The sequence below is a fragment of the Nomia melanderi genome, chromosome 10 (assembly GCF_051020985.1).
Source record: "Nomia melanderi isolate GNS246 chromosome 10, iyNomMela1, whole genome shotgun sequence".
Classification (NCBI taxonomy): Eukaryota; Metazoa; Arthropoda; class Insecta; order Hymenoptera; family Halictidae; genus Nomia; species Nomia melanderi.
In genome coordinates, this window is record NC_135008.1 from 4,729,157 (window position 1) to 4,744,710 (window position 15,554).

Below are 15,554 nucleotides of genomic sequence, written 5' to 3' on the forward strand. Positions count from 1 at the left end.
TCAATTGTACAGCGGGATCGTGCGAATCGATGGAAGCCAAGAGTTTAGCGTGGCAGTGGGACTGATAGGAAGCGAATTAGGCCAGTGCCACTATTCACGAGACGCACACTCGAGCGTAGGAGCATCGCGGATAGGCGAACGCGCTAATCAAATGCGCCGATCGATTTTTTCCCAGCGATATAAAGGGAGCATCTTTCGAAGGAATCCTATGGACGGCGTCGCGGCCGATAATTGCTTTCCATAAATTCAGCGCGTCGATTGAATACGATTCGAGATAAAAAAACGCGCGTATATTATTATTACACGCTCTACACTCGATTCTTACGTCCACCGCGCCGCGCCGCTCCTCGCCGGGCTTCAGCATGCGTGGCACGCGTGCACGAGAGTTTTAACGATCCACGCTCGGTACACACACCGAAGATAAAAGTATCAATTTCATAATGACCGCTCGGCCGATGTGTGCTCCAACTGAAATTAAACTTGGGGGCCGCGATAATAATAATAATAATAATAATAATAAAGAAAAAAAGAAGAAGAAAACAGAAAACAGGAGAAATATCGCCGCGCGAAAGAAAGTAAAATAAAGCCGCGAGATCAAACTGGAAACTGTTTCGCGTTAATTATTGTGTAAATATTTACAGTAGATCTCCGTGCCTCCGGTAATCCTTCCTCCGCGGCGATACACATAATTGATTCGTCTTTTGACGATACCGTAATGAGCGAGATACGCGGTATTAAAAATTACAATTACGCTGGCAAAGTGGGTACAGCTGGTGCCGTTTTTATCGTTGCTAATCTGCCGGCCGTGTAACATCGGCTATACAATTATTTGTCCCGGGAATGAATTACATAACATTTGCATACCATCGTGGACGAGACGCGTTAATTAATGTTCGCCGCTTTTCAGCCGAAAGAGAGGGCACTTACGTTACGAAAATGACCCAGTTAGCGGTATGAATGATCAGGGACGAGCCGCTCCTGTCATCGGATTCGAGAATCGCCACGTTTTCTTTATCAGCCGGGGCCGCTATTTTTAAACTTGGAACGGACGGGGGATAGGGTTAGCTTGAAAATCGAGCCGATAAACGGAAGGACGCGCGGCGACGGTTTCATTTCGGACGGTCGCGGAGAAAGCTAGAACCGCCGAATGTGTTCGACGCGGAGATGATAATAGCAACAGAATGAGCCTTTTGTTGCACGATACTCGGGGTCAACAGGCGCGAATAGAATCTTGTAGACGCCCACTGCGCGTTATTATCGCCTGAAAGAAAGCCACGCACAGCAAGGGTCTTTCATAAGCGCGCAAGGATAAAAGACGTTCTTCGATAAGTAACGGTTTCATGATGCACGATTTTTGTTCCCCGGCACGGTGAGCCGCAAGAAACGTGCACAGTGTAACGTCTAATTAAATCCCCGGGTACAATGCTGAATTCATTTCTAGCCTCTCAGCCCCCACCCCCGCCCGGTTTCGCCCTCTTCCCCTGTCGCACGGTTCATTTGCGATTTCCATGGTACATTGGTCCATAGAGGATCGCTACCGTCATACTTTTGTTGGAATGTTTGAAATTCAAAGCAATTCTAGAGATAGAATCGAGTTATATTTAACCCTTCCCCTTCTCGCGCACCTCGGCGCAGGATCGCCAGGGTTATTTCATTCTTAATAACACGCCGGCCGAGGAAAGAAATGATGTATTCATTATGACCGTACGGTTCGCGCGTAAGTTAAGTATCCATGAACCCCGGGTGATTGATGTTAGCCGCAGAATGTTCGTATTCATTAAATTCGATTCATTCTTCGTAACACTTCTGACTTGACGTTTAATACAAGGGATTAACAAGGTATTCCGATGAAATCAATCTCGCCGCCATTCAGCGGTAACAGAATTCACCCGTAAGTTCACGTGCATTTATACGTAGAAGCCCCTATCGATTTTAGCGGCCAATTCTTAAATCGTGCGCCGTTCGAAAGTTTTCCAGCGAAATTTTAAATCTTCCGAAATAGCGCGATGAATACGCCATTTAGAACTTCTATCAATCGACGTCTAAAATAAGAAGTCACCAGCGGGTAGCTCAATTATTCAAGCAACAAGGAATCAATCCATTTTCATCTTTCCCAGTGTCTAAAAGTTTCACGCGGAACATTTTTTCCTTTCCTCGTTCAAATTCGGTCCCTTTAACGGCTGACCCTGTGACGCCATGGGCGCACCATACGCGCCCCGCGGAACCGTATATTGCCCCAGATTCGCGTCGCCGTCAGTGTTCCGCGGTCTTTCGTCCTGAATCGCGTCCTTCAGAGCTGCGTCGCTCGCCGGAGCCCATCGCGGCGGCTGGTCACGGCACAATGCGTCCGTATCACTTATTCGTGGTCCATTTTCCCCGGCATAAAAGAGGAACGAGAGCTTCGGGCGGTTACCGGGAGGGTACACTCCGTGGGGGGAAAAAATCCGTCGTAGTGGGAAACGATGGGGGGACGGGAAGAGAGAGGCCGAGGCGGAGAGAGAGAGAAAGGTGGTCAGGGTTGGAAGGAAAGAGAAAACCACCCCATCACGGGAGCAAACACTCGGCCTGCCGTGATTGCACGGCCGCGACCCTATCTATTATTCACCTGGCTCCCAGCCCTGTGTACCGCGGACCACCACTACACCATTCCGGACCGCTCGAAGCTCTCTTGCCCGCGCGCGAATAGCTCCGCGGGTTCGCGGCCGATCCACCTACGACCCAGTGGAGCAGCCGCCCTCGTTCCCCGTGCAAATGACAAGGCACGATGACCGGAGCCGCTGTCCCCCTGCGACACATTCGTAGGAACGTAATTGACCACGGTCGAACGGTGTACGTTACAGCGGAGGCGTCGCCAGCGTGCCGAACAGCGTGGCGCCTTCACCGCCTGCCTCCGGAAGGATGCAGAACACGGAGACGCAGGTACAGCAGGACGGGGCGTCCGCCCTGCACAGGGTCCTGTGCGCGGAGAGCTTCGCGGAGAAGGAACGAAGACTGTCCGAGATGATCCTGCAGCTGCAGCTGCTCAGGGAACAATTGCTGCAACAGCAAGATCAGACGAAGGTAGGATTCTTGATGTGATTGTTTATGGTGTATTAACCTCTTCGGTTGATCGGCTGATTTTAATTTGGAGTTAATGGAGATTATATTTTTCCTTGTGTTTTCCGTGACTTCCTGTTGCTCGATTTGCGAAAGATTCGGTACTGAAGAGGTTAAAACAGGGTTGTGATAGGGTTGGATCGAAATCTGCTACAGGGGTTTGTGGAATTAAGATTTTCTATAGATCAACGAGAACTGTTCGATATTGTGGAATGGGAAGAATGAGTTCTTGTTTGGTTTAGATTTGAAGATTTTATGGTTAACGAGAGTAGGTCAATAAGGAAGACGTTGAGATGTAGATATTTGTTATATATCTGTATCTGGATGTAAATTGTAGAAGCTCACGTAGCGAATTACCAACGCTTTGTATCTCGAAGCGATTGCGAGGGGATAACGAAAGTTTGATCGCCTTTGCATCGCGTGACTCGCGTAGATCGTGACTTTACGCGGGTCATGGATCGTCGTGAACCGGAGAAATGGATTGTCTGCGACACTGGAGTTGACGACCCAGTAACGCCGATACGAAAGCGAGGCGCACGCGATGTTGCTTTAGCCGAAGATAATCGCGATGCATGCGGGATTTATCGGTCGGTTTGTATAAATTTATGTAATAAATTTGTCGCGATCGGGAAGAGGCTGTTACTAACATATTGCCTGTTGTTCGTAAGTTTTGCTCGCCCGATGGAACTAGCGGATTCCTTGTGATTATCTTCCATCGAACGAGTCAGGTTAACTTTCGAATATCCAATTACTTATTCACTGTGCAACTTCAATTAGTATTTTACACGTTTAATTCTGAAATCGTACACGATCGGAACTAGCGGGCAATTCGCACGTTCCGCTCGAGTTCGAACAAATGAACCCATCCCCGGATAGAGACCGATTGAAAACGCATTCCGTGAAGGAAACTATTATCTCAGGCAATAATTTCCTCGCGCCTTATTTACGCAGGAACGGACAAGCCGCGCCGTTCCCCCCGGAGGCATGCGTCTCGACAGTCGAGCGTGTAACGCGCGAGATGTCTGAATTGCCACGCGATTCATTTCGCATTCCTCGTAGAACCTTCCTCGGTCGACGATTTTCGTTTACGGCGCGTCGTAATTAGAACCCCTTTTTTCTCATGCCTCGAATCACAATAATTATTTAATAGCGACCGCCGCAGGATTGGGGATTGTAATGCGAACATTCGTTCCCAACGACCCGAGCCCGACAAAATCTTATTCCCCCGGTTAAGGGTTTTTAAACCAGGTTCCGGATGGGATGCAAACTTTATTAAATCCGATAAAAAAGACGCGCGCCGGCGGATCCTATCTTGGACAAGTTCATGTCCTATTAGCGCCGACCATTATGCGCCGTTTATGTCGGCGACGTATCGGGTAGTTCTACGGAACGGCCCGTGACGTTTGAACATGCTGAAATAGTAGATACCCGGACAACGATCGTTATCGTTTAATGGTGATTGAAAGAAAGAGAGTCTCGGGATCCATAAACTCTACCGGCGTTTCTTTCCTTCGCAAATTACGATTCCCCGGTATCGGGCGGCTTTGTGTCCCGCGGCGGGAATAATTGAAAACCCGTCAGGCACGACATCATTGCGAAGATCGACGGGCTACCGATCACATCGTAGGTCCACGAGCATCGATGTTCGGGTCGCCGGTAGATCTCGGCCGGGTTGCGTGAGTGTGTTTGCTTAAACGCGTCCGTAGAATTCCCGCCGCGGGGCGAATTTAGCGGGATATCACGGGAAAAGGGAACATCGGTCGTCCGCAGCACGTAAATGACCGGCATAATAACGGTAATACGCCGGGGCATTATCTGCACGCGCCCATTTTTGCGGGTAGACAGGTTTCTCCGGCGTTTCCTCGCGCCCCACCGTCAGTTGTTTCCCTTCCACGCGATGACCCGCGGTTTTCGAGGTCGCGCGAACCATCCAGTCATCGCGATACCCACCGATACGATCGTCGCGGGGATGTCGATCCCGACCGGCGCGGTGCAGCATCCCATTGTCCGCGGAACACGCCGCGAGAGTACCGGTGATAGCCAGCTGATCGGTTAAAGCCGCGTCTACGCTTGTCGGCGAACCCAGCTGTGCTTTCATCCTCCTCGCGACTGGAATCCGCGTTTTCTCGTAAAGAACTTTTCAAAAATTTGAAAAGTTGCATGAAATGCAGCATAAACGAAGGGTAACTTTCTCGACCTAATACCTTCGACGCATCGTCAACCCTTCCAAACCCTGAATTTCGAGGTGAAATAATTATTAACTTCGATTGCCCTCGAATCCAGGCATTCCGATGAAAACTCTTAAATTCCTGGAGACCGAACATTTCGAAAGCTCCCCGAAAGGAGAGAATCCTCTATACAAGCGTAACAGTATCAGGAAGCTCCGCGTTCTGCGTCAAAAGCAACGCGAAATCGTTCGCGGCGAGCATCCCCCGGAACTACGATGCGCCAGAAGCCATTCAGGACAACGAAGAAGGCTTTCCGGCGGGTTGGCGAATCGTCTTGAGGAATCTCGCAGCGGGTATACCGTCGGCGGCGCGGCGTGTCGGCCCTTTCAAGGGTGGAGAACGTTTTCTCGTCGGCCATTTCATCGGCACCGAGTGAAAACGCATTTGTCGGCGGCGTTTGCGCGGCAGGCGTCTCGAGAGTTAGCTGACGTTGAAACGGAAGTGCGACCGTGAAGGAAAGAAGAGAGAAAGGGGGATAGAGGGATCGGCTGCTGAGTGCGAAAGAGAGCTAGTAGAAGTCGAAGAAGAGAGAGAGAGAACGTAGGAGGAAGGCGGTAGTCTCAGCGTTCTCCTCCTCTCTGGTCCCGGAGGGCGTATAGTAATGTTCGAGCTGGCAGACTCGGGGTCGAGTGGGGATCTCCCTCTCCTCAATTCTCCTCTCTCTCTCTTTCTTTCTCTCTCTCTCTCTCTCCCTTCCCCTCTCTCTCTCTCTCTCTCTCTCTCTCTCTCTGCCTCTCTGTTCCTCTCCCCGGTGGTCTCTCCCCCGCTTCTCTTTCTCTCTTTCACCTTTCCACCTGTTATGCGACTCTATGCCATGCTGCATTGGCACAGGTGTGCGGCCACGTACTCGTTCGAACGCGCGCGCACACACTCGTCCGAGGGCTACACCTAACTCCTGTTCTTTCCTCGGCACGTTCCTTTTCTCTCCTTCTTACCTTTCCGTTCCTTCCTGTCCTCCCTCGGCACGACGCCCGTCTCTCGTCGTCTTTCTCCACGAGCAAGGCCGATCGCGTGGGCGGCGAGAGGACCACGCTCCTTCTCTCTTTCTCTCTCTCTCTCCCTCTCTCTCTCTCTCTCGAGCTGTGTGTTTCTCCCGGCCACCGTTTCTCTCTTTCCCTCGGTTGGTCTCTTCTTCCCCGAGGCGCCTCCGCGAACCTATACCTTCGGCTGCACCTGTGCAGGAGCATATTGTCACGCCCAGTGGCTCGACCGTGCAGACGCGGCGCGGTGCACTGGCCCGACCCAAAGCACTCCCGACGATTGCTCCTCTTTTATTTACGAACTGCGAGTTACACCGACGGAGGACACGCGAGCCACTCCATTCGATATGCCATTATGCATTTTATGACGTTCCGCCGATGATATTCGATAATCGAGACACGCATGCGAGCTTATCTACTTCTGGGGAGCCGCTGGCTACTCGCAGCGAACTGGCTGCCGACTTCGATATCATCCTGATCGTAGACGTCTCGGCAAGATTTTCCAACGTCCGATTTAATAATTGTATCGAAGATTCTCTTGGAAAATCAGATCTTTCGATCGAGAGCTAACATTAGCCGCGTTTAGCATTTTCACGTGGAAACGCTTTCTCGTGCAATGTTCAGGAGCGAACCATAGTGTCTATGGTTGGAGGGTGTCTCTCCATCTTGAACGTCGTCACGAGAGTTTCCTCCCCGAGTCGGGGGTTTTCTTTCGAAAAAATTCTTCCGCGGGACGAGCCGTTGCCTCGGGGATCAGGGCTGAAGCGATTCCGGGGTTGAAACGTCCTTGACACAGGGTACCGGAAAAGGACCCTTCAGCATGCGAACTACCTTCATTCATCGACCCCCATTCACTGGCGCCGGCCGACCTTCCTTCTTACCTGGCCAGGCATGTTCGACCTTCGTCGTGCACAGATATTTGATGACTCTCCACCGGGAGAGTGCTGCAGGTGAGCATGAAATTTCCGCTCGCTGTACGCCTATTCCGCGCGCACGCTGTGTTGCCGCTGATTGAAGCCGGGTGCTTTGGGGAATTCAAAGCGGCCCGTTGCGAACACCACGTTTTATGCTGCCGTGGAACTAATTGCGATTGCGTTAATTACAATCGGATGATGTTGTATATTTCCTGTCGGGAGCTCGGCTAAACGCTAACGGTGGTTGCTGCCGTACGCTCTCCCGCCGGGCTATCTTTGTCAGCGGCAGCATCCTACGGATCTAGCCTGGCAAGCTGAGTCGATGAATTGTCTGCATCTTTCCTGCGTCCGCGGAAACTGGAACGAAAGCTGTAAACGATACGGCTAACTGTTCATCCGTAATTAACAATCTTCGTGCTCCTTAGCGTTCATTGCTGGATAGATTCCACTTCGGCGAATCGATCGTCTCGCCGTCGCTGGCAAGTAAATGTAATCTAAATTCGGGTCAATTCCTGATACAGAATCGTTGGGGTGCAACTATTATTAGAGGTACTCCGATACGGAACACCGTATCTAACTTCATCTGTACCAAAGAATTCATCTCGCCGTGGAAGCCTGAAACCGTCATCCAAAGAGCGTCAGTGGAGAGAAACGCAGGTTTCGCGTGGAAATACAAAATCCTGGAAATAACCAAATTTTAGATAAACTTCATCTCGATTAATTCATCGCTCAAGGGGTTAACGTCGTGTCGGACGATTCGAATTTTGAAATCCTCGCGATTATTCGACGTCTTGAGCAAGCTGGAACGACATTTTCGCGCGACCGTCTCGTTATTACACGGTATGATGATCCACAAAGGCGGGACGAGAGGTCTGGTCCGCGATATGCTAGCTACGAATGCCGGGTTAGGAAGCAGGCGGAAACAAGAGGGGGGTGTATGGCGTGCGGTGTTTGGCCGGTCAGCAAGAGGGCCGGGGGCGCTTGTGCGTATGTCCATACGTTTGTCCATTTGCGTATCGGTCGGCGCTTTATGGGAATTAGCGGCGTATTGTGGGTCGCCGGTGGGCGGTCTGTGTGCACCGGTGCACGAGAAGCGTCCACGGGAACGGCCACCACACCCCCGACCACCCGGCCGGCAGCCGAGGCTGGTTGCAGCGGCGCATAGACCTGCGGGGGATGATCGACGAGGACGGTAAACCGAAACGGAACGGGAGGAAGGGAGACGAGAGAAGGAGGGAGGAAGAGAGAGGAGGACAGAGGGTCGCGTAGACGTGCAGAAAAAGGAAAACAGGGCCGGCCAGCGGAAGGGGTGGTAAAACACGGGAACGTCCGGGAATGGGGATGATTCCCACCCTTCCCTTTCTCCGTCCCTTTTCTCTTTCTCTCTGTGTGTGTATCGCTGTTTGTCAATATACGAGCGATATGATCACCAAGTATAATCACCGGCGGACCGGAGAGAGCGACGAGCTTTCTGTCAATAGAATGCTACTTTGTGACCCCCCGAGCCCTCTCCAATCCCGACCGCTTATATATTGTATCAAACGTGTCCGTGCGTCCGCTATCTCTCTGGAGAATGCCGGCAATGCTCGTGAAATCCGTATCGACCGACAATACCCGCGCCCGGAGCACGGTTGGGCCACCGATACAAAAATCACCGGGCTCTGTTGCGTTAATATCGAACAAAACTGTCCAGCCCGGCGGAGGGAGATCAGTCGTCGGCTGGCTTGCCCTGGATCCCGGTGATCCGTCATCGCGTCATTGTGTCTTTGTTCGCCGCGTTTCGTGTGTGTTGTTCCGATAGACGGGCTCGAACCGTGTTGTTTCAAACGTACGGCTCTTTTGTACCGCGTTTCCGTAATAAAGGTCCTGTTCATTATACACCGTTGCATCGGGAAATGACGCGTGCAACCTTCGGATTGGCCGCCCCTCGGATCCGAAATCGAAATTAATCTGGGAATAGATATCGCTCCGTGGTTATTATGAAAAGTGTCGTTGTACTCTGCACCCAATGCGCGAGGAAACAATCATCTGGCCGCTGATTGTTGGCTTCCATTAGCCCTTTGATGATGGACACCGGGCGTATTTCGAAGCGAATCCCAATTCCACTGTTATTTCACGTTTCAATAACATCCTCCGCTGAAGTATTACTTTATCGTATCTATAAATTCGAACATTCGCTCGAAACGAGCGCACAGAACGCCGAAAGAGGGTTAAACATCGACGGAAGCGCCCGCGGGGAGCACAAACGCGCTGGTCCGGTCGTTCCTCGGCAGCGGCGCGAGCTCGGGCCGGCGAATCGCGGAAATCGCGCCCTCCGCGCCTGTGAATTCCTTGGATCAGAAACGTTCGCGTAACAAGCAGTCCTTTTCGGCTAAAGTGGCGTTCGTGGATCGCGCCGCTCTCTGGCATCCACTGGAGCGTGTTCCGCGCGATTCCGTAGCCGGCTGTCGCCGCTAAACGGGGCTAAATGAACGCGCCCGATGTGCTTTTTCTCTTCTTTTCCCCCCTGCTCCTGGCCCTCGTTCCTCCTCCTTTTTCCTTTTTACACGCGAAGCATCCAACTTACACGGGCGCGCCGCTTATCCGACTCACCGAGCTCTCTCGCCCCCTCCCCGGGCAGGGTGTAGCCGTGCGCTGCAGGGTTGGAGGGATGCCGGAGAGAAAGAGAGAGCAGCGGGGTCGTCGGCTCGTCGGTGTATCTTTTCGAGCGATCAAAGAATTATCGCAGTGGAGCGGCAGGCCGACGGTGTTTGTCGTTTGATCGCGGGCCAACGATGCGTGACTTTGCGCGTTACCTGCCGCGACTGCGGTAGGCAGAGACGAGCAAACCTCCACGCTCGGCTCGGCTCCGCTCAGCTCCGCTTCCTCTCCGTTCTCTCTCTTTCTCTCTCTCTGTCGCGTTGTGCTCCCAGACACGCCGGCGTTAACGGCCAACGCGTTAACGCATTTTACCCGAGAGCTCACCCCGTTTCTTTCCGCGTCTCGTCCTCCTTCTTTCTTTTTCTCCTCTCTTGCCCCCTTGTAGCTGCCCCCTTCCCCCCGACCCGCCGCGCCTCTCTCCCCTTTGTATCTTCTTTACCCTGTATCTCGTTCTCTCGTCGCGGCCCTCTCCGCCCGTCCTCCTCGCGTTCCACCCTCTGCCCACCCCTTTCGCCGGGCTCATACATCCAATATCTCTTCCAGAGGACCGAGGTCGGGTCCGCTGCCCTCGTCATGTCGTACTAATGCATGTAATTGCAGCTAACCTCATTAAACCCGCCGACTGATGCCACTCGCTCAAATTGCGTCCCTGTCCTCTTGGTCCCTGTCTGCCACCCCCTCTCTCTCTCTCTCTCTCCCTCCCACACTCTTTCTCTCTCGGTTTCGTTCTCTATGCGTTTCTCTGTTCCCAGCCGCCATCCTGTTCTCCGTTCCGGCTCCACGTTTCGTTATCTCCGTTTCGCGTGCCCGACGATTCTCTTCCGCGTTTCTGCCCGACGCGTCCGCGTTTCATTCGGCCGCGTCTCGCTCGCCCCCGTTCGCCGCTGTTTCGGTCGAGTCCGATACCGCCGACTCGATGTCCGCGTGGCTTCGGTGAATTCAACGCGGGGACAGTTTGTTCTTCAGCTTCGCTGGCTTCAAAGATCCGTTTCGACGCATTCTTCGAGGCCCGGTGTTGGAAGCTCGAGTAAATCATGATTCCGCGACGCTGAGGGGTGTTAATAGACACTGGTCATTCGAAATATCCCAGATTATGTGCAGCGAGTTAATTAGAATTCTCGTTCGTTTTGAAAAATGACCGCACGCTATAATGGACGCTGTATCTTGGTCACCTGTCGCTGTTCGTCATTCGACGAGCAGTGGCAAACAACGCGGTATCTTTGAGCAAACACTTCTGCCCGGTGCCTGCGATCATCGAATACGCCTAGTGATCCGGGTCGTTTTAATCGGGAACGGGATGCAGGATTCGCCGCGGAACGGGGCGGCTGCGTGTTCCATATGAAATAGAGTTACTGCTTGTAAAACGGTGTTTGTATTGATCCGTATTGCGTAGGCGTATCGGCTGTAAAATGTACCGAGTCAATCCCGAACATTACCAAAACCCAATATCGGCCGCGATATTGAAACCGATATATTGCCGTCCGGAAATCTGCCAGTTACGATAAACGCTCGAATGCCCCATCATCATTCCCCATTCAAAAACCCGATCGAATTACTTCTGCGGCCCCACGGCTCGCCCCTCCCCCCTCTCTCTCTCTCTCTCTCTCTCTTTCTTTCTCTCTCTCTGTTTCTCTGTCTCTCCGTTTTCCCTCGTTCGTTCATTCTCTCCGCCGAATTCCGAGCCGACAACGTTAATCTTTTTCCTCCGTTGATCGTGCAACATTAGCCGTCCTCTCCGGCCGGGGACGAAAGAAATTCTTATCGTTTCGAATCACGGAAACGCCGACGCTGCACTCGGCGTCCAGTCACGTAGTTTTATTTCATTAATGCGATCCCAGCGCGCCGCTTCGTCTGGCATCACGTAGCTTCCATACAGAAACTAAATCCCGATCTCGCGTGGAATCCTTCGGGCGACAGTTACGTGGTACATTAAATCCATAGAGGGCCGATGTGTGATTCGAATAGTTCAATTCGCTGGGCGACGCGTCTGATCGCCGGTGTCCTTTTCTACTTGTGCTTTGATGCGCGGTTCGAATGCTTCTACTGGTAGAACAGTCTGATCGAAGAAGGCCTCTTCTACTTACACGGTAGCTTTTGCTTAGACAATTTTATCGAGCCATCGAAGTATTCACAGTTGTAACTGTGATATTCGAAATTTTGGACTTGATTTATTTTACGAGAAAAGAGCAAGGAAGTAGAGTAGTACGAGGTAAAACAGAGTGAGAGTAAAAGGATGATTATAGTAGAGATTAAGGATGGATCTCTTTGGAATTAGGGTCAAGCGAAGATTAGAATATCTCAAGGAGGTTAGCCGGTAACGAAAAGCTAAGAGACCTCAAAGGAAAGACATTTGAACGTATCTTTCGATATTTTCACAAGCATATAAGTTATTGCTACAGAGAATGTATAAATAACTACTCAGCCTGCACGAGTTAGAGAAATAACAATCGCCTATCTATGGGTCAACGAAGAAACTGGTTCGATCGCCTAAAGGGGAGTTCTCGTTTTTCTTTGACGCTCGTAGAGTACTCCTAATCGGAGTGCCGGTCGCAGGGTAACGTGTCACGCGTGCAGCGTTAATTAGAAAACACTTATGTCGGACGAACGTCTTACCGCGCAGAGGAACAGGTCTCGCCTGTGTTAAGGGTGGAGGCGGCGTCAGTAGTGCATGCACGACGACGTCTGGACCACTTGGCGCTCGCATTACGGGAACCCCTTTCTACTTGGTACTCTTCCTTGCCGGGAAGGTAGCGCCTCCTTCAGCCTCCGCATCCGATTTTCTGGAGGAAGAAAATGAACTCTCATATAATTATTTTCCTCATTAACATTGTGGCCCATTGTTCCGCCGCGACGAGAGGCATAGTCTTGCCGCCGCGGCATTTTAATTGCATTCCTATGTGCAACCAGGCCTCAACTCAAAGGCGGCCGTTCTCCATTGTGCGACACCCTCTGCGGGATCATCCGATAGTAATTTTTTGTAGTCTCGTTAAGAGATTCGGCGGAGCCACCGTTCCGGCCGCGTCTTTTCCCCCGAAATTTCGTCTTGAGAACGAAAGGCGCACCGTTCGTCCTGGAAATAAAGAATATCCTGTCCGCCTTTTTTGTCGCTTTCCTTTTCTGGAACGCTCGTAGCATTAAGGAGAGAAAGTGCGTTCTCGTTAGTTCAGTGAAAAATAAGTTGATAATTAGTAGCACGGTAATTGCGAGGTTCGCGTTTAAGAGCGACTTGTCATTGGAATTGAACTTCGATCAAGAGCCGAAACGACCGCGATTTTCCTTGATACGACTCGAGCCGCCGCCGCGAACCTGTTAATTTCGTCGATTACGCGTTCCCCGGAGCACTCCTCAGATCGTTAGCATTCGAACACGCGTCAGAAATAATAACACGGGCTTTAAGCGAAATTACACGTGCTTCCAATTACGGAGTATTATTCACGCACGATAACCGCTTCTCTCCGCGGTTCCCCGCGAGAGAACGCTGGAATCCGGGGCGAGAGGATTTCATAATTTTCTCTCTCGAAAGTATATTTCGTCTGTTACGCTCCGATCGTTCCCGACCGTCGATAAACAAACTATTAAACAGCGGCTTAACAATCCGGCCCGTCGAAACGGTGACAGACAGAGAGACACGCTCGAACAGTTTGTCTCCGTCGCCAATTATAGAATTTTCCACGTTCTCGCTCTACGTCGTGCTCCTTTTCCTCCCTTGTTAAAACGAGACGGGCGCACACGGACAGAGATGTGGAACAAGAGAGGAGAAAAAACAGAGAGGGTTGATTTCTCGCGATCGTCGCCATTCTCTCGGCCCGAAAGAATGGGAAGAGAGTTCGTCGAAAACTCAGCCACAATGTTTCCATCCTGCGCCATTACCGTGGCATTCTGTTATTCCATCTCCGACGAACGAACGAACGAACGAACGAACGAACGAACGAACGAACGAACGGTTTTCCATCCGATTGAAAAGAAAAGGTTCGAAGAGGTCCGCGAAACGTTCGAGCGCGCAGCGTCTCGACGGTCTTATCTAACGGCGTCCCCATGTTCGCGACACGGATTGTTAACTGAATCCGGGAGCCTTCATTGTTTCACCACCGAGAGTCCCGAGCACAACAGTGCTCCATTGTATTCCCGGTCGCGTTCATTCAGCTTTTTCTTCCTCTTCTCCGGCCGCTTTTTCTCCCCGCGGCGAGAGAGAACCGAACGGAGAGAGAAAAAGAGCGAGGAGAACGAATCTTCCCCTCCCTCTCCCCTCCCACCGATCCGTCACCGTGGTTCGCGCGCCATCCTCCGCGCCGTTGTGCTCGCTCGAAAAATTTTCTCGTTTCGTCGATGGACTCTCAGAGCCGCGCGATGCACCTTGAACTCGCCGTTAATGGATTCGGTTACGATGCTGTTTGGCAATTACCGCGAGACGAGTAATATTCCCAGCCAGCGTGCGTTCCGTATTTCTGGCTCTCCCGTTGATTCCGAGACGGCAGAGCTTTCTGTTAAATTAACCCCCCGCCCGGCGCATAATTTCCGTTTGTTCGTTTTTCGGCTTCGCGATTTCGTTTTTCGTTGGCTCCGGCTCGTCGACGGACTCCTCGACGATAATCGGGTTCGATTGTTCCTCGCGAATTCTCGAATAAATTCTATACAATTCTCTCTCATAGGTTTCGATATAAGTAACTTCAATATTATATACAATCGATTATTCCACGTCGTTAATCGAGTTTCCATTTAAACACAGTTTCATTAATAGAGAATCGATGGTAGCGTTACACGAAGTATTCCACGAGATTTCAACCCTTGCTCGAAGCAGTCCTTTAATTAAAACGATCCCGTCGGTCGATCCGCGGCGTCTGCGCTTGTTTCTCGATCCGCGCCGCGGGTATTTTGGTTCCGGGTCATCGTTTATCGAGGATATCAGTCGGTTTCCTTGGATGATGCTTCTGGGATCTGCGAGCACCGTCGCCGCGGCGTCGGCGACGGATAATGTGTGTTTCGGCCGCGGCGCCGAGAATAGTTCAAAGTAAATAGCATGCCTTGAGTGGTGCCCTCTAATCTCCTTCTTCTCCTCACCGCGAGGAATATTCTGATTGCATTATGACCGAGCACAGCCAGATAACGCTTCTCCAAAGGGATATTCGACCGTGGCTGATGTAACGCGGCTCTCGTTCCTCGAGAAGCTACCACTGGCCGTTCGTTGTGCTGCTCGTATATAAAAGCAAGGATAATCATTGTCCGTGTAACAGTACCGCGCGATCCACTACGCCCCTTATTTAACCCCGGCGAGATCTATGGATCTTTTGTGAGTCATCTATATCGTTCTTTACGCTCGGCGTGTAACCACAGTCGAACGCTGCTTGCAACGTTAACGCGCCTGTGATTGTTACTTACTCGAACGTGTGTCCTATTCGATAGAAACAAAGAGAGACGGAGGAGGAGATCACCAGAGATTCCACCGTTTCATATCGCACGCATAGCTCCAACAAAGAAATTGTTTATTCGTGGATCTCGAGATTTAGAGTCCTCTAGGCGGCAAGCCAATTCCTGTAACGTACTCCGGGATTTTGAGTGTTCCCGCGATCTATATCGGGAACTTAATCAAGACAGTGCGTTGCTATAAATAATCCGATGGTATCCGCGTACCCGCGGAATATAAATTTCATTCTCCCTTTCAATCAATAACCCCGTGCAGCAGGAAACGTTTCCTTATC

At 51.4% G+C, this 15,554-nt stretch overlaps 1 protein-coding gene across 8 annotated transcripts in view; it reads left to right on the forward strand.

Moving 5' to 3' along the window:
• Sox102F (transcription factor Sox102F) overlaps positions 1-15,554 on the forward strand; it is a 175,196-nt gene that overhangs the window by 138,021 nt on the left and 21,621 nt on the right. For all 8 annotated transcript variants that reach the window (XM_076371292.1, XM_076371293.1, XM_076371300.1 and 5 more), the window contains one exon: positions 2,841-3,060. In XM_076371292.1, the coding sequence (XP_076227407.1) occupies positions 2,841-3,060 (220 nt within the window). The remainder of the gene's footprint in view (positions 1-2,840; positions 3,061-15,554) is intronic.